Source organism: Trachemys scripta, chromosome 4 (assembly GCF_013100865.1).
Source record: "Trachemys scripta elegans isolate TJP31775 chromosome 4, CAS_Tse_1.0, whole genome shotgun sequence".
Taxonomy (NCBI): Eukaryota; Metazoa; Chordata; order Testudines; family Emydidae; genus Trachemys; species Trachemys scripta.
The window spans coordinates 117,938,823-117,962,599 of record NC_048301.1 but is presented as its reverse complement, the minus strand read 5'-3'; the positions used below and the strand labels follow the sequence as shown (position 1 = coordinate 117,962,599).

At 44.7% G+C, this 23,777-nt stretch overlaps 1 protein-coding gene across 3 annotated transcripts; it reads left to right on the top strand.

Annotated features, from left to right (window-relative positions):
- Nucleotides 1-3,425: 3,425 nt before the first annotated feature.
- Nucleotides 3,426-23,373, top strand: INKA2 (inka box actin regulator 2). Of its 3 annotated transcripts, none has more exons than XM_034770591.1 (2): nucleotides 3,426-4,035; nucleotides 21,393-23,373. In XM_034770591.1, exons 1-2 carry the CDS (start codon nucleotides 3,916-3,918, stop codon nucleotides 22,422-22,424), a joined length of 1,152 nt encoding a protein of 383 aa, XP_034626482.1. In that variant the 5' UTR covers nucleotides 3,426-3,915; the 3' UTR covers nucleotides 22,425-23,373. The 3 variants fall into 3 exon arrangements, with proteins under 3 accessions (XP_034626482.1, XP_034626483.1, XP_034626484.1); XM_034770592.1 differs by lacking the exon at nucleotides 3,426-4,035 and adding an exon at nucleotides 15,970-16,253; XM_034770593.1 differs by lacking the exon at nucleotides 3,426-4,035 and adding an exon at nucleotides 18,910-19,687.
- The last annotated feature ends 404 nt before the right edge of the window (nucleotides 23,374-23,777 follow it).

The window sequence follows — 23,777 nt, the reverse complement described above, 5'->3', positions numbered from 1 at the left end:
TAGCTTAATTGACTAATTGGTCAGATTTGAAGGGGCAATGTAGCTCATTATGCACTAATATAAGCCTAAATTATTAAAATGATCATATTCTTAAATTTCTCCTGGCTGGCTGTTCTTGGTTCGGCTGATTTACACAAAGCTGGTGCAATTCAGGCCGCACTGAAACCCTGATTGATAAAACATTTTGAAAGGTTTAGCTTAGGAGTGCTGGAAAGGATAGAAAATGAGTAAAGATTCAGAGATAACCCCTGATGGTAGTTCAACAAAGAACAGCCAAGCAAAAGCACTGAGAAACCAGATCAATTAACTGGAAGACAACAAATGCAGATAAAGAAACCTTCAGCGGCAGAGGGAGGGTTGTTTTTCAGAGGGGAAGGATTGAGGAATTTCTGATGAAAAATGAATGCACCACACAAAGGCATGTTCTATTTTCCGCCCTAAAGATCTTGAGGTTTCTCCCTCCCCGCCCATGTGTCTTTTCCTTGAGACCAAGGGCCCTATTTTCCATTGTCCTGTATATTGTGCTAGTGCAAAGTAAGTGCAGAGTGCAGCCATACCAGACTGGATGTCAGGCGCAGGGCAGTGGAGAACCTGGGGCCAAAGTGGTGATGTGGCTTTGTTACTGAGTGTAACAGACGTACGCACAGTAGAGAAAATCTCTGGAGAAAGAGGTCCAGAACCTCTCTTTAGTGAGAGTTCCCTGCACATGGAGATTAAGGGCTGGATTCTGATCCCCCATACTCCTGTGGAAATGTAACTCCCTGAACAGTCTCACTGGGAGTGAGCAGTCCCTAAGGGTTGGGTGATATCAGAGCAGATTCTGGATCTAAATGTGAGATCAAAATCTTTGACCCAAACTAGTTGCAACGTTAAACAAAGGTTAAACGTTTTTCACTGCGTGCGTCCTGTCAAACACAGTTGCTGTGCTCTCCAAATTTCTTATGAGCTCTTCAGAACACTGCTCTTGCCTAAATGCCATGCAAAGTGAACTCCTGCCCCTGCGTACTGTTCACACGGGGCAATTTAAAATGGTTTAACCCAGATTTTAGTGCTTGGAACAGCCATGTTGACCTTTTAAGTATTTGAATTTTTAAAACACTTAGAACAGCATTCCCTAAATTCCTTGGAGAGCTTAGTATTTCAGAGGAGGCACTAGCCTTCTCAGAGACCTGGTACTAAGGAGAATCTGCTCAGGCACCACACAATCTTTCGGGATTCCTACGGCATGTCTTAGAGCAGTAGGCTCTGGAGGTGGCAGCCTAAGGAGAGAAGAATTCAATCCCCCTTAATGCCTGTCTCAGTCCATTCCACAACTTATTTAATAGAACCCCTGAAATTGCATCTATTTTCCAAAAAGTTTTGTTCAAATTACAACCCTGGTCAGCCTCAGCTGGAGTCAATGGGAGCTCAGTACCTCTGGCAATCAGGCCAAAGGCATCAAGGTGGGCATCCAAGAACAAAGGCACCAAAATCAAGGGCCGCTTTTGAAATTGTGTCTCAGCAAAGTTGCCAATCTCTTGCCGGAGGTACTTTTAGTCTGCAAGATGCAGAAAGACTAAAGGCTTGTCCCAGTGAGAAAGTTGCACAGGTATAATTTGTGTGAATTTGTGCATACTTGAATTAGTGCAAAAGGTTGTGTAGACACTTATTTCAGTTTGAAACTGCTTTATTTTCATTTATCTTAAGTCAAGAGGTTTACACTAAACCAACATAAGCCAGGCCTGTACCAAACAGGAGCTTTCACACAGATGTTTGCATTGGTTTAACCACATTGGTTTAGAAGCCTATTCAAGTTATACCAGTGCATTTTTCTCATATAGGTAAACTTAATGTAAATGTTTCTCATATAGGTAAACTTAATATAAACATTAGAATCACTTGAGATAAACACTTGAGAAACAACAGTCTGGTTCAAAGCTGGCAAATAAGTTCCCTGTTCCTTACTAATGGGGATGTATAGTTACAGGGGATATGGACACCACAGCAGTGAATGCATGCAATAGACTAATAAAATAATAAATAATAATAATATGTGTTAGATGCTATCTGCACACTTAACATCATTGATAAAGGAGAAGTAACACACTATAGCTATAAAACTGGCAACAGAGAGAAGGGGAAAAAATTAGATCCAAAATCATCCATGGAAAACCGGAATCTGAGACTCCTGCAGTTCTCCCTGCAAGGAGGTCCTTGTGTGAGGCACAGAAAAAGAACAGGAAAGTTAGGTCATCCAAGGTACCATTAATAGAGGCAGGCTTTTCAGCTAATACCCTCAATATGTTGCAACCATTTCTGTCTTTTATCACTGAGTGGCTCTTCAAACCTGGGAGCTTGGCTGTCGAGGGAAACACATACCCTGCTCTGAACAGGTCCATGTGAAGTGTCTAGCTACAGATAGCCAAGAGAAAAAGACAGATTTCAAGGGGAAGTTTGTAGCTAAGCCAGTTCTTGTTGGCTAACATTTTAGGCAAGAGTCATAGGTTGGTACATCTCCCACTCAGGACAAGTAGAACCCCAGTTGTCTGTTATTAACATTTTGATACGATCACTTCTTCAACATGTGAAACTCACAGCACAGGTGAGTAGAGTAGAAGTAGGGTGCAGGTTCCCCCTGCGTTTACTTCGGATCTGATAATGAGGGTCTTGCACCCACTCACGCCAAGATCCAGTGTGGAAAAATTGAAACGGTACTGCAAAGCAAATTTGAACCATCCAAAATTGGAGAGTTTCAGGCTATGCTGTGATGAGGGTGTGGATTGGGTAGTTCTGGGCTGTTAGGGGTTCACTCTTGCAGAGCAATTTGCAAGACCAGGGCCATAGTTTAAAAAAAACAAAACAAAACATCAGAGCTCTACGCTAGGACAGGATAATTTGGGGTAAAAATTAGCCCACTAATCAGTGTTGCTGACTTTCCGATTTTACCACGCGTATCTCAGTATTTACTGTTTTTCTTAAAGTCACGGCCTGAAGTCAGGAGATTACTGGAGATTCTCAGCTTTTATTTAAAAAAAAAAAAAAGTTTCTACTTTCTAGCCCTTCTACTTGTAGAGAAAAAACTTAAAATGTGACTCCGACAAGCCCATGCCAGGAGGCAAATAAAACCCACCCAATGTATGATGTTTAAAATCTCATGGTTTCGGATGGGGCCCCTGCCTGGGGAGATTAGAAGGGCTGGGGGGCTGGCAATATTGCCAAAGGGGTCCTGTTTCCAAGGGACCCACCGCCGCAGGTTTGGAATTTTGAAACTCCAGTCAAGGACAATCATGTTTTTTTGCTTTGCGGGCACGAGATCTCCTAGAGTAAACGTGCAAAACCACGGCGCTTGCCTGAGCTGGGGGAGCGGTCCTGGTGCAAAGCCGCCCCCATAACTGACCCCATCCTCTGCCCTAGTAGCTGCTGGCTCTCGGCTCTGCTAAGACCTCCCCCTCCAGCCGATTTCCCGCCCCCCGCAGCCGCTGCAGCAGCTTGGGATGGGGGATCCCCATGTCACTGCCATGTGCCCGCAGCTGCAGCCGCCGCGGCTTGCAGAGGGGATCTGGTTGCAATCAGCGGGGAGGACGAGCGGCGCACGGGCTGCCCGCTGCACACTGCGCCGGCCGCGGGAGGTGCAGCCCGGGGCTCCCCGGGCGGAGAGGGGGCAGCCGCGCGAGCCCGGGCTCGCTGAAGTGCACTGAGCGGCAGGGCGAGGAGGATTCTCTTCCCCGAGAGCTTTTGCCTTTGCAAACTCCCCCAGCGCGGGTGTGCTCGAGAAAGGAGCCCGGGCTGGGTTTGCTTCTCCCCCCCTCGGGAGAGGGAGAAACTTCGAACCGTAGGAAGGTTGCATTGAAAATGCTGGCGTGGAAGGGCGTGTGAAGGGAAGCCTCCGGCCACCCCAGGGCGGCGTGGGAAATAAGAAAGCCTTTTGTGAGCTGCATGGTGCAAGGGAAGCTGCTGCGCCTCTGGCTCGTGGAGGTGTCCACCAGCGGACTTGAACTTGGGAGGATGGAGAAGAAAAACATGGATCATTACCTGCGCCGCCTGAAACAGGAGCTGGTAAGGGACCCCGGGGACAGAGAGGGGGCCCGGGGTTGATTTGCATGGGGAGAAACGAGGCACTCAAAAAACTGCCTGCCCCGTGCATCTGACTGTTGAACAACTCAGGCTGGGCGATTCTTTCCACCTGTGGGCATTTGCCGGGCTCTGCTGGTCATTTGATAAACAGAGCAGCGATAGACCTAAGTGGTTTAGGAGCCAAATTAGCAATCAACATTACCCACAAGAGACACAGGCGTTTCATGACTATGTATCTCACAGCAAAACGACTGACCAAGTATTCTGCAATTGGTTAATAACATAGGGAAAGTATCCTGCACCCTTAATTAATCACTCAGTGTTTTTATATCAGGAGCTGCGGGAGACACATTCAAGAGCCACTTGCAGCCCGAGCATCATTGCAGTAGAGTGATTATGTTGGTTACCTTCTTGTGTGTCACCCCCTCCCTGCGGAGGAGTTGAAGGGTGCCTTCCTTTAATTCCAGTCCCTGGGCATGTACCTGCTCTCCACTCACCCACGACAGTTTTTGTCCAGTCAGCCCCCCGGACTTATGTCCCGTAGTGCCTCTTACCATCAGTCTGGATCAACCATAAATCCAGATGATATCAGTACAATTTTCTGATAGTTTTTTTTTTAATTTTCTGAGGAGGGAGGGTTTGAAATCTAAAGACTAAAATCCCGCTAAAGATTAAATATTCCTATGCAGACATGTATGCCTAGTAATATTGAAGCCACTTATATTCACTGTTTTTAAAATGTGGCCTATGGGGCAATGCTGAACTTTCTAATCACTATAGCTGCAGACTAGGTCAACTCACACATCTCTGCCTGTAGGATTTTAAATAGAAATTCCCACCACCTCACACCCCAACCTGTTAGTCCCATGCACACATCAGGTAATATTTACGTGCTGGGTAAGATCTGCCGTTTACCCCTCACCTCACCCTCCCCATCCTTGCCAGCCGTGAACTAATCAGTAAGGTTTTAAACACATCCCTCACAAACCCAGTATTTCTGTCACTGAATATCCCTGAGCAGAATAGTCTGCCGAGGACAGGCATATAATCCCAGGCATTCTGTTTCCCAGCCACTTCATCTAATTGTAAGGGTGCCTACAAATCTGTTCTACCCTAGCTACAGTTACATGGAGTTGAATTTATAAAGTAATGATTCACATTAGCTCCCCTCATAAGATTTTTGTGCAAATCTCCATTGACCTTCGTGGAATTACTCCAGTTTGCATTGGTGTAAATCAAAGGGCAGAGTTTAGCCTCTGACAGATGTTGTTAACCCAGCTGTCTCAGAAAAATAGAACACAAGGCAAATTAGAGTCCTAGTGATTTTGTGGTTTGCACTGAAAAGTACACACCAGCGAGGTTGGAAAGTGAAAAAGGAAGTCCCAATAGGAAGAGGTTTAGCGGAATGGGATGTGTACCATTATTTGAATGGGAGTCTAGTATGTGCAGTTGCAATTTCTAAATCTGGGGGGGTTTGAAAATGGAAAATACTTGTTCTTTAGGATGGGATCCCTGGTCTTGTTTAGCACAGTCTGTTTCACGCCCTCCCCCACCACACAGATTCTGTTTAAAGGGTTATGTTGCTTGCAGAAACTTGCTTGGGCTTGTCCACAAGCGGAAGATGTTGATACCCTGGTTTTTGTTACTGGTGGATTAGTAGAAAGAATTGGATGTTTTTTAATTAATGGGTTTGAAAGTTCAATAAGAAGCCAGAGGGTGTGTGTGTGTGTGTGTGTGTGTGTGTGTGTGTGGAAGGGAAATGCATGTCATACCGATAAATAATAGTAAGAACAAAAGAAAACAAAGCAAAAATGGTAGGTGGGAGGTTGAAATATACAAACTTCCTGATACCAGTAAGGTGACTACAAGTGCAACATAATCTTCAGCTTCAAACTGGAGTTTATAACAAGCACCTAGGTTAAGGCTCCAAAACTGCAAACATTTAATAACACATGCATAATGTTACGTATACAAACAATCCCATTGAAGGCAGAGTGCTCGTGGGTAAAGTTACTCACTTGTTCCAGTCTTTGCTGGATTGGGACCTTTTGCACCTATGGGACTGAATTCTGCTATACTGCTGCCAGTTGAAGTAGCACCCATAACTGAGGCTACTTGTGGAGTATGGTGTTACTCTGTGTAAGTGTGGCAGAATCTGGCCCAGAGAAGGCTCCTTGAAAATGACTAATACTAAAAGGGACATACTCAGGCCAAGCTCTGCCTCCAAATGTTGGGTGGATTTTTTTGCCACTCTTATTCACGTAGAGTACAGGGCCGGCTCCAGGCACCAGCCGACCAAGCACATGCTTGGGGCGGCACCTTGTAAGGGGCGGCCAATCTTGGGGTGGTGGAGCGGCACTCTGGGGTTTTTTGTTTGTTTGTTTGTTTGTTTTGTTTCGGCGGGGCGGCGCTCGGGGGGGGTGTTTTTTTTTTTGCGGTGGGCGGGGCTTGGGCGGGGTTGGAGGGGGGGGGCAGTGTTTTGGGGTTTTTTTTGCTTGGAGCGGCAAAAAAGTTAGAGCTGGCCCTGATAGAGTAACATTGTGCTCTGCGAGTAGCCCAGTTCGTTTCAGTAGGACTGATCAGCATGGGTAAGGATGGCAGAATCTACTGTATCAGTAGAAATATCCCCTTGCGCTTTGTAATACAAATCTCACTGAAAGCTTTTTGTTTGGCTTGAAGCATTCCCCTTTGGAGTCTGTACTGGGCAACATTACAGCTGTTCCTTAGCTGGCACCTGAGCCAGAAAAGGAATCTAACTAAGGAAAAGTGAAAGTGACCAGTTCACTGGCACCTACACAAGCTGAGCGAAATGCAGAAAGGAGAACTGGACGGGCACATTAGACATTTAAAATTCTTTCAACCTCCGAGAACTCTAAGGTGTTACCAAGAACATGGGAAAGGAATTTTTTTTAAAACATGGGCCAATATTTTTGAACCTGTGTGCTTAAAGTTAGTCTCCTAAATCCATATTTAGGCTTTTAAGTAAAAGCAGCCTGATTATCAGTGCTGCTAACGTCTATGAAAATGAACCCTATTGAAATTAGTGGGAACTCCTTGGGCTCAGCATCTCAAAAATCAGAGCAGTACTTTTATTTAGGAGCTAAAATATGGATGTAAGAGGCACCCATATATGAAAATGGTAGCCTTGATTTTTAACCCAACAGCAGTCTTTTAGAACAGGTGCATGTTTTTTGCAGGTAGGAGTCTGATATCTTGATAGGTTCCAAATCTACTTGCAAGAGGTGGGGGATATTTGCATTTACTGTGAAAGCCAAAAATTAGATACTTGAAAGCCTCCGGGAAAATCCTCTCCTTCATCTTAAGTGTTGCCATTATGTAATACAGGATATTACACACAATATATTTTAAAAATATTAGTTATTAATAAACTGAGGCCTTAGCCTTGCAAAGGCTGATGCGTATGCTTCTCTCACAAGGTGTGACGTGACGACCGTTGACTTCAATAGGACCACTTACCTGGCATAAATTAAACACAAGTTTAAGATTTTGCAGGATCAGGCTGTTTTCCCCAATTTTTCATTACACTAAGATACAAACTTATTTTAGTAACTGACACTCATGGCAACAGAGTGCAAGTCAGGACTTCTGCCTTCTTCTGAGCAAAGTAGTGCTAGAAGGCATGGGATGCTAGTCATTTCTCTAGATAGGGTATTGATTAGGTGGAGAGATTCATAGATTCAAGGCCAGAAGGGATCTCATTGTGGTCCTCTAATCTGACCTCCTGCACGTCACAGGCCTAAACACTTTTCCAAAATAATTCCTAGAGAAGATATTTTGGGGGCAAAAACCCCACCCCGACCCTTGGTAAATTGTTCCAGTGGTTAATTACTCTCATAATAACTTTACGTGTTATTTCCACTCTGAAGATGGTCTATGCCGGGGGTGGGCAAAATCTGGCCCATCTAACATTTCTGTCCAGCCCACCAGGCTCTTTGGCTGTCCCCTCGCGATCTCTGGGTGCTAAAAGTCCCACGGCGCAGCGGGGCGCTCAGGCAGGCTGCCTGCCTGCGGTGGCCCCACGCCGTTCCCGGAAGCGGCAAGCTGCTACTGGCATGTCTCTACACGCCCTTGGTGGAGGGGGAAGTGGCTCTGCGTGCTGCCCCTGCCCCCAGCACCCTCCTCAGAGACATACCGGCTGCAGCCGTTTCCGGTAGCGGTGTGAGGCCACGGCATGCCGGTAGCCTGCCTGAGCCCTGCTGCGCTGCCAGCCAGGAGCCACCTGTGGTAAGCACCTCCCAACCAGAGCCTGCACCCCAACCCCCTGCCCCAGGTCAGAACCCCCTCCTGCACCCAAACTCCTTCCCAGACCCTGCACCCCAATCTCCTGCCCCAGCCCAGAGCCCCCTCCTGCACCAAACTCCCTCCCAGAGCCCACACCCCCTCACCCTCTTCTCTACCCCAACACTCAGTACCAGACTGGAGTCCCCTCCTGCACCAAACTCCCTCCCAGACCCTGCACCCCCTCCACCCCGTCCCCTGGCAAGGAGTTCTACAGGTTAATTTTGTGAAAAAGTATTTCTACTACTAATATAGTAGAAATGTGCCGCCCGTGACAACTTACCAAAATCCGTGGAGTGGCCCCCCTGCAAAAAATTATTGCCCACTCCTGATGCCAATATGGCAAACCTGCTTACGAAATTAATGACAGCCTAGCTGAGCTGAAAAGTACATTTACTAAGGTAGACTTCTATTAATAAAACCATCATAAATTACATCCCCAACAATAAAAGATTTTAAATCAATACCCTTTCTTATAGCCTGCGATTAAAATAGGTAAGCTTTCCCTTAAAAGCAGGCAAGCCAGTTTAATAGACAGCTGCGACTGTCTGGGCTTAATGGTGGATGGGAATTGAATCTCTTGACCCTGACTTCTTCACCACTTTCTTCATTACCAGGCAGGTCATGGCTCCAGATATTAATGCACCAGAACCAAACACTGGGGGGAGGGGGGAAGGTCCCTTTGTACCACCAAATAAGGACAATGAGAACTCTATCTGTGGTTAACGAGGAATCCAATGTTATGGCACCAGTTTGAATATGGTAACATGCTGATTTGCATTATACACAACAAGCCGTTCTTTTCCATGTCAAACAGCGAGGGAAGGAATAAATGTAACATTGTTGAGAGGTCCTGTAAAGAAGGCCCATTTAAAGAACCAAATCTTGTTAAGTCTGGTTCATATAGCTAGGGGAAAACTTGAGACAGTTTGATCTGCTGAAGCTTAATATGTCTTTGTATAAACTATTTCAGCCTTTGACTGGTTTTGAGAGAAGTTAAAAAAAAAAAAATTGGCAAAGCTCCCAGTTTCATGTAGGGGAGGTTAACTAAAAATGAAATTCTATTCCAGTGCCAGCTTGTCTGTCCCTGTGATTCATGGATTCCAGTTCTTTTTTCTCTTTGCGTGTAAAAAAAATATACATTGATTACAAATAATTGGTGTTTGGTTTGGGTTGCAGGTGTTCCAAATGTTTCCACTGCTAGCCCGTGCATCAAAGCACACCCTGTCAATGGTGCCTTTCACATGCTGTAACAGTGCCAGGCCGGGCAGCGGTCACACGCAGAGCTTGGATCTTCACATGCTTAAATCGGTTTTCATGTTAACCTCCGAGAATGCATGTTCAAAGCTCTGGTGTGGTTGTGACTCTCAAAGATAAACCCAACCTGGTTCAGTCAGTGAGAAGTTTCTTTCATTCTCCAGTTGTGTATTTTCCATCATAAGCTAATAGTCATGGGCATGTCTAGTATGCCGTGAAAGTGGATTTCATTCAGAGAATTTGAATATTCCACACGCACGTGTTTTAAAGTCACGATAGTCTCAGCTGACACTTTCATTCATTATAAAGCAGGCACTTTGGCCCCACAGTTATAGGACTAAACTAGAGGCCAGGAGACTTGGGCTCTATTCCCAGCCCTGCCGCTAGCCTACAGGACAACAACAGGCAAGTTACCTCACCCCTCTGTGCCTCGGTTTCTTTATCTATAAAACATAGAGAATGGTACCTACCTCCTTTGAAAGCACTTTGAGGCTTAAGAACATAAGAACAGCCATACTGGGTCAGACCAATGATTCACCTAGCTCCCTATCCTGTCTTCGGACAGCACCAGAGATTCAGGGGTAGTGCACACAGAACAGGTCAGTTTTGCAGAGATCCTCCCCTCTTGTCCTTCCAGCTTCTAGCACTTGAGGTTTAGGATCACCTCAAGCATGGTGTTACATCCCTGACCATCTTGACTAATAGCCATTGATGGATCTATCCTTAATGAGCGTATCTAGTTCTTTTTTGAACCCAGTTATACTTTTGGCCATCACAACGTCCCCTGGCAAGGAGTTCTACAGGTTAATTTTGTGAAAAAGTATTTCCTCTGGTTTGTCTTAAACTGCTGCCTGTTGATTTAAGCAAGTGACCCCTGGTTTTTGTACTGTGGGAAAGGGTAAATAACACTTCTCTGTTTCTTTTTCCACATCAGTCATGATTTTATAGACCTCTATTATATTAATCACTTCTGTAAGCAGAACAGTCCCAATCTTTTTAGCCTTTCCTCCCATGGAAGCCATTCCATACCCTTGATCATCTTTGTAGGTTTTCTCCAAAGCTTTTCCAGTTCCACTCTAGCCTTTTTGAGAGGGGACGACAAAAAAAAAAAAAAAAAAAAAAAGCCACGTAAGAGCTCAGTGTTATTGTTATTATTTGGTAGTGCTGGATGAAGATGCATTGGCATTGCACCAGTCTAAGGAGCCCCTCATAAGAGGATCTCAAAGCACATTGCAGGCCCACTCCAGGTTCCGTTGAAGCAGATAACAAAACTTCTACAGACTCCAATGGGCCCCTAGGATCTAGAGCTGGCCCTGAGCCTTCTAGTACCTTTGTGGAGTACTCCATTTAGCAGAAGGATAAGTGGAAGCACAGAGAGGTGAGCTGGCTTTCCCAAGGTCATACCCAGAGCCAGCCAGCAATCTGGAAAGCAGGACTCCTGATTCCAGTCTCCTGCTCTGAGCACTACACATCGTTATCTCATCTGTTCTGTGTTTGAACAGCACCGAGCACAAAGGGGTCTAGGCCCATGATTGGGGTTCCTTGTTATAGGGTTGCCTAGACACCTGGTACAATGGGACAGGGGTCTCTAGACCCCACTGCAATAAAAATAAGTCATTCTTCAACTAGGAAGCTGTGTGGTATCTTGTCGGGATTTTGCTATTAGGTTGCAGCTGGGGTTTATGTGGCTATTAGGAATGAATAGTGATGCTTAGGTCATTGTAAGTAGCAATTTCAGATTACGGTCTGTCCCAGTATATGCATGTGTTCCATTTGGCCCTCAGTCAGTAGAGCTGAATAGTAAAACCAAATACAAACTCCTATTGGGCTAATTTCCTGCCCATAAGTTCAGCTGTGATATTGAAAACCATGGGAAAAAATGCTGTTCGCGCTTATGGAAAAAGAAAACAAACAAGGATCTTTCCAATTTCCTGCCCATAAATTCAGTAGCAATACCAATGAACTGCAGCAAGATGGGGCCGTGGAAATAGGGACAGAGAAGAATACAGATGTGGAGGCTTTGTAAATTACTTAGATAAGTATAACTTGTGCACATATTTATTATTGAAGGTTTGGATGTAGTGTTAATGGGAATAAGATGCCAGCATCCTCAGACATGTTTAAATCCTATTAAAAAAAATCTGCAAACTCTAGAAAAGTTACACTCACCTAATTGTGAGGATCAGTCGGAAAGATGCAGAAACCTTCATGCAATGGAGAGATAGCTAATCCATTCCACACAACCACAACTTTTATCCTGTTAAAGGGGCGGCCCGGTGTGACTTTTACTACTGTAAAACATCCTTCTCAGAATCTCCATCCCTTCAGACCTAGGCCCTCGATAGGAGCCAGGTTAAGAAGATGCTTTGCTAATATAGAGCCTGATTCTCCACTGTTTGCATCTGTCAAGGTCTTTTTACACTTGTGCAAAGTGGGTGAAATGTGCTGCCGAATCAGAGTTCTCCACTCGCAGCGGGGATGCCACTTTGCGCAGATGTAAATCATGATACAAGGTGCAAGACCATGAATGGGCCTAAGTTTGATCTTAATCAATTGCTATTCCAGCGTAACTTCATTGAAGTCAAGAGTTACACTGACTCATAGACTCATAGACTTTAAGGTCAGAAGGGACCATTATGATCATCTAGTCTGACCTCCCGCATGATGCAGGCCACAAAGCCGTCCCAACCCCTTTCCCTTGACTCTGCTGTTGAAGTCCCCAAATCCTGTGGTTTAGAGACTTCAAGTAGCAGAGAATCCTCCAGCTAGTGACCCCTGCCCCATGCTGTGGAGGAAGGCGAAAAACCTCCAGGGCCTCTGCCAATCTACCCTGGAGGAAAATTCCTTCCCGACCCCAAATATGGCGATCAGTAGAACCCCGAGCATGTAGGCAAGATTCTCCAGCCAGACCCTCATTGGCCATTGATACTATACTGGTGTAACTGAGAACAAAGTCAGGCTCATAGTGCAGGCTGAAAACACTGGAAGCAGTTGCAGTCTAATCGTGTGTGTGTTGATTAGTCTTGGGGAAACCAGGATGTTTCTAATATTTTGTGGAAAATATTTTTTTTAACCAACAAATATCACTTAGAAGTTAACGTTCGCTCCCACACCCAGACATAACATCAAACTTTAGAATTTGGTGCGGTGTTTGGTTTCCCTATTACAACAGCTTATCCCAGAGCAAACAGTCTCGTGTTTCTTGGTGTGAATGTCTCACAGGAGTAGAACTTTCAGTGTAAGTGACAAAATGCAGCCCTTTTATTTTTACATCCTGTCTCGCACTGAGTCCTGATTTGGTAACCATGTGTCATGCTTACAGAATGCCCCAATATTCTTTTCCTGAAGAGAGAGCATCTCAGTAAGGCATTCCAGTAACATTTAGACTGAATTCAATTAGCCACTGTTGCAATAGTGTCTATACAGCCATGGCAGCACGCATTACTGACTGCGCTTGCAAAATTTACAGGGTAAAACTCCTGAGTAAGAGTCCAAAACTGAAACAGAAAAGGCAGGTAAAGGAAGTGGACTCCTCTCTTTGCATGGGATCTGTGAAGGACACCAAGGCCTGTTGTCTTCAATGGATATATGAATTCTTCTTTCAGTTATCATTGTTTATTATTTGTATAGAGGTGGCACCCAAAAGCCCTTTCCAGACATTGTATCTTAGAGGAAGATGCAATGCTAACACTGAAGAGCGCACAGCTAATGGTGGGCACAGTGCAACATGGGGGCAAATGAGGAAACAGGAGGTTGGGCAAAAGAAATAAAGTCTTGCCTCTGTCTAGAACCCAATCCTGCAGTAAACTCCCAGGAGGAAGGAAGGATGATCCATTGATTAGGGCAGTAGCCTGGGAATCAGGAGACCCAAGTTCAGTTCCTTGTTCCCTACACAGGCTTCCAGTGTGACCTTGGGCAAGTCATTTAAATCTCTCTGTGCCTCAGTTTCCCCTCTAAAATAATAGCACAGGCTTATCTCCCAGGCATGTTGTGAGCAAAAATACATTAAGGATTGTGAGGTGTTCTAAGACCTGGGGGTGTTAGAAGTATTTAAGATAGACAAGGTCTCAGGACCTGATTGTTATGCACGTCTTGTTGTCGAATATATTTCCCACTCCAACCCACTGACAGACCCTTTCAGGGCAAAGTGCTTACCTCACCCCTGCCTCCCCAACCACTCTCTATAGCCAACTGCTTCACCTTATTATTTGTGCTACCTAGCAACAGGAGCCTGTGTCATGGGTGAGGACGCGAGGCTTTTCCACAGGCAGATGGACATTGTGGTGGAAATGTGGGGTTTTTCAAAGAGACATCAAACTTTGTTTTTGTCCGTCCCCCCCCACACACTTTTTTTCAACTTCTTCGGTGACAATGAGATGGGGGAATGGGGGCGGGAAGGAGAAGAAATAGAAGAGGAGGGAGGGAACCCCCAAAAAAGTGAAAATTCTTTGGCTTGTCATCAAAAATCTGCAATTTTTGTAGAAATATTTGGGGAAAAAATTAATTTTGGGGGAATTTCTCCCCCTCCCAATAATTTTACCACCTCCTCCCCCCCGCCAGCCCTACTCCACATAGAAATTCTGAAGGTGTGTCTTCACTGGAAGACAAAGGTGTGCTCTTATCTGGGGTTGGGCTAACTTGGGTTAAAATAGCAGTGAATCCAAGGTATCTGGGTTTTAACTCAAGTTAGCAGCACAACTTCAACCCTAGGCTGCCTTCTAGGTTTTAACTCGAGCTGCATTAAAACCCGCGTTGCCATGTCTTCACTGTGGTTTTCCACCTGAGTGAGGAATACACCTGGTTTTGCAGTGAAGACATACCATGCGCCAGTGACCCCGTCTCCACTCTCCTCTCCCTCCTCTGACATTTGCCCTTCTCTTGCACGTCACCCAGTATCTAAAGCTAATGTGGCAGTGCCTGCTATGTGGTAATGTTTTGCGGAAGCAACCAAAAGCAGCCCCTAGTGGAATTTTTACTTGAGAGGTAAATAAGGAAAGTTCAGTCATGCAGAGACGTGACTCTCCAAAGACAGGAGGAACCCAGCTAAGCTAGGCTGGAACCTCCATTTAGCTTTATATGCCCTGTGCTTCTCACTGTGGGAGCTGTGAAGCGCTGAGAGAGAAAGAGACCTGTCTGTTTGAACAGAAAAGATCTGCATAGGGGTAAGTTGAGACACAGGCAGAAAGCTGAGTCAGCCAGTCTGTTGGAGCCGTTCCTTGTAGGTCACAGAAAGGTGGTTTGTAACTTAGCAGTGTGATGTCAACCTTTAAATACCTTTGTTTCCTGGGACTAACAGGTAAAGCTTTGGTGGATTGTCCTACGCGGAGGTGGGATTAGAACCCTTTGGCTGAATTCGCTGCTATGGTGCAGCATCCAAGGAATTCCCTGATGCAGGGGATTCCCTGACAGACATAGATTTGGCACAGCTGGTTCTACATCATCCTCCAGAGGGGCACATCTGGAGGGAGCAGGGTATAGCCGGGATGTTCCTCTACTCTTCTCTATTCCCAGTTTCTGCAATAGCTCATAGGGCATGTTATAGCCTGGGCAAAATGTATGCAACCCCAACGGCTGAAGCAGCCCCTTGCAGTTTCAACACGGGGAAACATATGTCCTCATTTGCACCTCCACCTCACTCTTACATTGCACTCTGCTCAGAAGCAAGGATGAATTGGCCCCTTTGAGACTCGACCATCCTCACAATTTTTAATTTTGTGTAGCCATCCATGGTGTGTCAAGGAACCTCTTTCTTCAGCGTTGCACTGGGTCCAGGCAGCAGGAAGGAACTCTGTCTGCTGATTTCCTGCTACTAACAGCTGCTCAATCTAGGGGAGAAAAGCAATGAACGACTTTATTTGCTAGTTTATTCCTGAGATGAATCCCAGAGACTGTGTCTGGTTTGTTTAGCTCTGAGAGCCCAGAGTCTTGGGTGAAGTAAGTGGTCTTGGGAAAGCAGTAAATGGTTTTGGAATCACACCCAGCCAGTTGCATACATTCAGGGCCCAAAACCAGAACTCCAGGTGCAGGAAAGGCAGAATAGGAGGGCAAATCCCGCTGATGTACAAAGGAAATAAAAATTGGCCTTGTGCCCTTTCTAGCTCCTTTACAATGAATAATAAAGGCCTGAGAGTTAGTTCTTTTTTATCTGTTTGTTTATTTACTTTTAACGTTTGATTTTGTTTTTTACACTAGAAATTTGGGTCTCGTCTGTCCTGAAAGATTCAGTGTTGACTGGAGAACTAGCCAAAATATGACATCACAAGAGCCAATAGAGTGAAAGTTAAGCAACTAAAAGAGAGAGGAAAAATTTAGTCAAACTGTTCGAAACGGTTTTTGTTTGTTTGTTTTTTGTTAACACTTATTTAATGAGTAGTTAACATTTTGGATAAAAGACACCTTTGTTAAAGATTCATCCCCTCTTCCCCATGTCCCTTCAAATTAGCTGTAATCTCACAGTTAACATCCCCGACAGCTCCTAGAGTTTCTCCTGTGAAACCGGGGAACAACGGATTTGGAATTCCCAATATTTGCATGATAACACACAAGGAGAAATAAGGCAACAAAACAAGGCATAAACCCAACATGAAACAAATCCTTCTCAAATCACCCTTAAGATATACTCCCACTGACGAGCTGTGCCTGAGGTAAGAATCCAGGCTCATTAAAAATTAATTTTGTTAGGTTCTGTGTTTTCCTTTGGAACGCTATCTGATCAGTTCAGCAGCTCTAAAGTAATTTTTCTCTCTTATTTCATTCTCTTTACATGCCAAAATGTGTTTGTTGCCGGCTCTGTTGCCTATCAACCTGATTATTAAGAGCTGTCACTGCAGTTCCTTCTTTCCTTTTCCCTCAGCAATAACTTCCTCTCACAATATCTCTTTTACCTAAGAGTTGGACATCTGTCATCCTCCTCATTATCCCAAACACACCCAGAGACCTTCTTTACACATCTCTCCAGTCAGCTGGAATCTGGAATATGTTATCTGTTCTTTTTTTTTTTTTTTCCTCCCCCAGTCATCACCAAAATATTGTCGTAGTCCTGGGCAACCCAGATGTGGAGATGAACTGGAAATACAAACAATTTGGCTCAAGGGGCTTAGTTGGATTTGGATTCCAGAGCAGTCCTGTGAATTCAGACACTAGTAGAAAAATGTTAGTTCCCAAAATGTTTAACAGATTTTTTTTTTTTCAAGTGAGAACTGACAAATGAATTTCCCATTTTTCTTGCTCCCCTTGCCCAATCAGTTAACCAGCAAATGTCTTACCCATCCTTTGCACAGAAACATTTGGCTTTGTGTTATGTAAAATAGTGGAATATGAGATGTACATAAGCCCATTAATGTGTTGCTTTTCTGGCTATCCACTGATGCACCAAAGGATTGCATTTCTATTTCTACAGTACTTTGTCCGGTTCACGTATTAGACCCCAGGACCTGTGCATACTAACATCTTACATTTACATAGTGCTTTTAGACTAATATGCTTTATACACTTATGGGGTAAACTATACACAGGAATTCTTTCACCCAGGCACTGAACTGCAGCTGTCACAGGGTGGAACCCAGCAACTGCTAAACACTATGCAGCAGTTTGGAAGCGCAAGTGTTTGGGGAACACACATACTGTTCAACACACAGGAGTTAACCTGACTCCTGGGTTTGATGGGTGAAAATAAAGTAATATAAAATGAAAGCCTACCCTCGTCTCTGGGCAGCAGGTGCAGGCTTAGTTCTGGAATCACCTTGACTTTGGTTTTACTGGTACTCACCTTTTCCCTGCCATGGGAAAAATATTGTAATGACCATGAGCCAAACCCTGCTTGCATTAAGCAGGCAAGTAGTCCTTGCAACTTTAGTGGGACTGACACATGGGAGTAACGCAGACAGAATTTGACTCTGTCTGGACAGAATGAGGCATAGTTCAGCTCTGGGTGGCGTGAGGCTCTTGGGCCCCCATGTTTAAATTTGTGGGGGTTTTGTTTTGGTGAGGTGAGTCCATTCAGACCTAAAAGAGTCAGTGGCTAATCCCCATTAGCCCCAGCCACCTGCTATTGTATAAACACCCGGAGAGTTTGGGAAGAGATGTAAGGAAATTCTCCGGTAAATGCTGCTGCATGTACCAAGCCATAGGCATGGATCCGACCTCAAGGACGCTTTGTTGACAACGGACTTTATGTAACAATGGTTGCATTGGTTTATATAACGCTCAAAAAATAAAAGCGGTTCCTGCTTGCAATCATTTATTTATGGGGTTTGCAACTAAATTTGCTGCTGCAGGTACATTTGGCTGTCATCCAGAACAAGGTCCGGAAATGGGTTCCCACAAGGCTCTGTTAGATGTATCATCAAGGCTGGGGCAGCCTCTTGGATTTAGGTTTGTGGAAAAGGATAAGAAAAACTTTTCTGGAATGGAAGGAGTAGCCTTTGCAAATGGAGTTATTGCTGTTATTTATTTTTTGTATTACCGTCGTTTTTAGGTGTCTGACTCCTGGATCAGTACCCCACTGTGCTAGGCACTGTCCAAAGAGAACGAAAGTTCCTGTTGCTGGGGGATGGAGGGGGCAGCTTGACGTGCCTACCCCTTTGTGTCTGGAGATCAGGGTACAAATCCTGCTTTGCTGGGGATTCCCAAATGAAACCGTCTTTGGGATCTAGTCCTTAAACATAGAACCACAGCGCTTATCTATCATAAGTAGATACTGGCCCCCACTGTTGTAGTAACCGAGCAGCCATCCTCACGACACCCCTGTGCAGTAGGGTAGGGCATTATCCCCATTGTATGGATGGGAAACTGCACTGTGACACTAAGCCACTCCTCGGTGGAAAGATCCAGAGTGTGTCTCTGTCCCTACAGTTATAGTCCAAAAATCCATTGTCTGCACTTGCAAACAGGGTAAACCTCCCCCGCTCCTTGTGTTTTCCTGTCTAGGATCTGCCCTCAAGACGTTGCACTCGCTTGATGAGCATGTTTCTCACACTGTAAATAGGGGCTTATTGTGAAATATACAGTACTCAATTACATGTAGACACACCGATAGATAATCCTATTCTGCCTGTAAGAAACCTGTTTCTCACCTTTTGGTGACCAGCCCCACAGACTTTAAGACAATAATTTTCAGTATCTGTACATAACTCTTGACCTATTATCCATACATACGTTTTGCAATGATTATGAGGGCCAGTGTGACACAGGCTGTCAGTGGATACCTTGCATAACACTCTTTGGTGAACTAGTATGTAGGTGCCAGACCCAGGGGATCCCTGTAACCCTTATGCACATCTGGTGCCCTCCGCCATTTGGCATGTTGGGGTATGTTCTTCCCTGGTGTAACTCTAACGTCAGTGGAGAGACACCATAGAAGTACCAAAGATAGATAAACAGTAACATCGGCCTCGCTGTGCCTCTGTTTGTCCATCTGTAAAACAGGATCGATATGTACCCACCTCAAAGGTGGCTGAAGCTGTTTCTGAGGGGCATATCCTCTGCTGATATAAACGGTCCAGTTGAAGTCAGAGGAGCTCTGACAATTTAAACTGGCCCCACAGTGGCTGAGAAGCATTTTGTGTTTATCCTATTAGAGTGGCTCAAAACTTTTTGAAATTTCCATGAAAAACATTTGACCAAAACAACAACAAAATGTTGAAAAGTGTCTGTGAAAACTTGTTACTGCCTTTCAACCAGCTCTGAATCCTAGGCACTCACAGGGGAAGGGTCCCATAGGTGAAATGAGCACAGTGATGGTAAATGCTGCCTCTGAAATATTAATGGTCCCTGTCAGATGAGGCCTGCATTGTAACGATACCTCCCATCATGGGGGAGTTAATTGAATCAATGAAGGGAACAGCACAGCCGTCGAGCATATGCCGTCTTTTTGACCAGTCTAGTCATTACTGCAGGACCCTTGTCACTCATCACTGCTTCATTACACCACTTTGCCTGCGAGGGGATTTGATGCAAAGTGTCCAATGAGGGTCCAAGCTGGCTCCAAATCCAGCTTTGCAAAGCCACAGATAAAAACGACTTCCATTAATAAGGCAAGAAAGGTTAGGACAAGAAGCATTACAGCAAATCTGGAGAGGTAAGGTGATAGTTTTGTCTGAGGCTTATGGAACATATGGTCCCAGATTTTGTATTGGTAGTGCCAGAGCTCTTTTATTGTAAACGTGTGGGCGTTACTTGTACATATGTGCAGATGTAGCTTTATTTTGCAGATCCTAGTAATCTTAGCCTGTAAGGGAGACTTGACTTGTAAATGTAATCAGAGGTTTGAACAGAAAGTTTTTCCATAACTTCACAGCCAGATATCCTTTCTAGCAGGTGAATATGCGTCTCCTCTTGAGCATGAAGCTCCAGAAATAGGGGTCATACTTCTGCTAACTCTGAGAGTCTGATTTTTGAAACTTAGATGGAGATTTGTGCCTGGAACATGCGTTATGGGGATTTCCACTTTTGCAGCATGGTTATTACAGAGTGGCAGTGTTTTAATGGCCTTTCTTCCCCACTGGTGAGAACCTGCAGTTCTCTGCTTACCGCAAATAACTGAGCAAAATGACCCCTGCAAAAAAAAAAAAAAAAAATTGCTTGGCAATGTACAGCCACTCCTGTGTACAGGTGTTAAAGGAAAGTAGCATATTAAGAGAATGCTTGTCATGCAAAGATTGTGATCAGCTTTTTAAACTGTATACTAAAGAACTTTTAGCTTTGATCTTTTCTGAGACATTTATAATCCCATCTGCCAACCTCTCTGCATCAGTGTGACATCTCTTTGCCTCCAGCCTGGCAAACTACCCTCCCCCCTCCCCTGTGCCCCTGCCCTCCGAAAAAGTGGTAGCAGCTGTTGGAAAGTATAGCCCATTTGTTTTATGATGCCGCTTTGGGAATATGATCCCGATCCCACATAAGAGAGAAGGAGAGCAACAGAATGAAAGGGGAGAGAGGGCAATATAGAAGCTTTGGAAAATAACTAGCATATCTTAAGGTTAACATGGAGAGTTAGACACCTTTCTATTAAAGTAGAAGGAAAAAACGCAAGTGTGAATGATGGATCTAGTTTGGATGCCAAAATCATTGATTTTTTCAGCAAATAAACTTGTGATTACTTATTTGTTTTTTCAGTATTACTATTCAAATTTCTAGGACTTCATTCCATGCTGGTACTTATGTTTCTCAACCTGTAATTAGGGTATTATAACAAAGCATTAAGACATATTACAGAGTTACAATGTGATTTTTTTTTAATATTTTTTGGTTTTGATTTTAACATGTTACAGAAACTAGTCAGTCAAAGGCTGGTTCATTTATAAATTCAGAGCACCCACTTCTAGTCTCAGTTGTTTGCACGGCAAGAAAGAAACAACAGCTGCAGAATAAGTCTAAAAATTGATGCAGCGAATTGTCATGCTCGGTTACATGAATAGAGGTTCTGCTAAGCAATTAACTGAAATTCAGATAAACATTATTTGTGTTGTCAATCAAATGCTTATTTTGGTTCTTGTTAATGGGTGAGGATATGGAATCTTTAAAAAAAATATTTTAATTTCTTCAGAATCTAAAAAAATGTGTGTTTATTATCCCATGAAATGGCTGGAGCACCAGGGACATTTAAGTCCTAATAATTCAGTATTAGGGCATGTTTCAGGAGAGACTTGCTTTTTGCCGCTGTCTAGCTTACAAGATAAAAAGGGAACATGGCCTAGCTTTTAAGTTGCAGGGGTAAAATACTACTTGTTTTGTCTTGGCTTCTCTAAGCACTGATTCACTGTCCTCTCTTCCTCCCCAAACAGTTATCCATGAAGGAGGTTGGAGACGGGCTGCATGAACAGATGAACTGCATGATGGGTGCCCTGCAAGAGTTGAAACTCCTCCAGGTCCAGACAGCTTTGGAGCAGTTGGAGATTTCAGAGACTCGAAACAAGGTTTCAGGCATTGGCCAGCACCAGTGCTGTCGAAATGGCAGAGAGGTGCCCAGAGCCAGCAGGCAGAATGAGAGGTTGTTGGGAAGGAGATCTTTGGAGGAGTGCAGCCCCATGGCGTTTGCACACTCCACCCAGGTGCCACAATCTGCCAGCCTGTTTGGCCCTGTGACTTTACCAGACAGTAGCCACCACAGACACGTGGCTTATAGCAAAGACTGTTATCCTACTAGCAGACCGTCTTCAGCTCTGACCACAGCAGAGTACTGCCCGCCAAGGAAATTTGAGTCAGCCAGTTTGGGCACAGCTGGGAACCAACTTCATAGAGACACAGCCAGCATCCCTCAGACTTTGGCTCGGAGTAGATTGGGATGCAGAGAATGCCAGGCTTCTGATGAGGCCAATGACTGGACTTCCTCACTAATGTCTCAGAGCAGGAACCGGCAGCCTCTGGTCTTGGGGGATAATATCTTTGCAGATTTGGTCGGGAACTGGTTGGATCTGCCAGAGCTGGATAAAAAGGGGGAGAAAAATGAGACTTCCCTGTCCATCAGCAGGTCTCAGGAGTTCTACAGGAAGTTTTCCTTCACGGCCAACATCTTCAAAAAGTTCTTGAGGAGTGTACGGCCAGACCGAGATAGACTCCTCAAAGAAAAACCATGCTGGCTCCCAGCGGAAGATAGAGAGACTGAAATTTCAAAGAGATCCAAAAAGGTGAGCAAACAGAAGGGGACATTTTACTTCCCCCTCCATGGGAACCTACAGAATTCTCACAGCAAAATGGACAGGTACCCAAAGGCAGAAGCTAGTAGTGACAAATCCAAGAATTGTGCCAAGAAGATCCATGGCACCACAGACCACACCCAGTCAGGCTTTGATATGAATACAGCCGTATGGGTCTAAGTTCCTGTAAGCGTCTCCTTTGCCAAATGGTTCTGCTTCACGCTAGAGATGAGCTGGAGCACATACATGCCTGTACATGATATACCCCAAAGGCCTGCCCCACACTGGGGTGGGGGAAACAGCGTATCCTGTAGTGTAGAGGATGCTGTGGGCGGCAGCCCCATGAGCCCAGCTTCTAAGAGACCTACATCTCCTGGGGAAGGACGTCCGAACAGCAGCTGAATCAGGACTGTGTGCAGAAGCTTTCCAGAGCTGGTGCTTAGGAGAATGACCAGATTTCTTGACAGCGTCCAGGGCAGGTAGCACCATGGATAGCCAGCCCCTTACCTGTGTGTGAGCCTCTCTGGTCATAGGGATTTCATGTTTGCCAAATCCATTCAGTTCATCTCTGGTTAAGATCACTACGGTACATAAAATGCAGTATGTGTGTGTGTGTGTGTTATGTATATATTTTTAAATCCGCTCTCCCTTGTGTGCACTTAATACTGGATTATAAACCAGGCAACTCGAAGGTTGATCTCAGAGCACTTGATATTTAAATTAAAAAAGTAAGGTATGAATTTATAAGAGACTGCAGTACTTGAACAGTCGCTGAATGCAGATGTTGTGTGCTCACCATCCCCTTGCATTTCAGCTGTTCTTTTTCTAAAGCGTTATCTCCAATGTGCTCTTTGCCTGTCCTCTCCAGCATCAGTTTAACCAGTAGTATAAGTAACAGGTCTATACATGGAATTTTGTGATGTCCAGAAATTCTTCACCAGTTTAGCGTTACCCTTCATGGCCTTAAACCCAGATGCTGCACTGAGATATGAAGTTGCAACAGACTTTGTGTTGGGTTGTTGGGGTTCTTTGTTTGTTTTATTTGTTGTTATGTACAGATTTAGTCTTGAGAAAACAAAACAGAGTTCTTCAGTGTTCCACTCTCCAAGAATTACTAATAAAGCGATGTCACAATCTTCCAAAGGGCAGTGGAATAGTTTGTACAACACGTGATATCTCTAATGGCCACTCTCCGTCCTGCTTGCACTCCAGTTCTATACGGAAAGCAAAAGCTACAGGAGTGACAGTCACAATTACAAACAAGAAAAGGGCTACATTCTCAGTTGGTGTAAATAGATATAGCTCTATTTAAGCCAATGGAGTTACTCTGGCTTATACCAGCTGAGTTGGTGTGTGGGTTCCGTGGCGTGGATTGCTCAGTTGGGGGACACGGGGTTGAAGAGCAGACAAAAGAAAAACATTTTCCACTAAAGAAATTATAAATCATCCAAACAAGAAGGGGCTGTTGGCTGGTCATTTGCTGCGAGGGCCCCACAGCCTTGGAATTTGTTCCCACTTTGGTCTGAAAGAGTC

What these genes read in the sequence shown, in the direction of transcription:
- INKA2 (XM_034770591.1), top strand. Translation starts at nt 3,916, where the DNA reads ATGGTGCAAGGGAAGCTGCTGCGCCTCTGGCTCGTGGAGGTGTCCACC. An exon ending in GCCGCCTGAAACAGGAGCTG is followed by an intron (nt 4,036 to 21,392) that starts GTAAGGGACCCC and finishes CTCCCCAAACAG; the next exon opens with TTATCCATGAAGGAGGTTGG.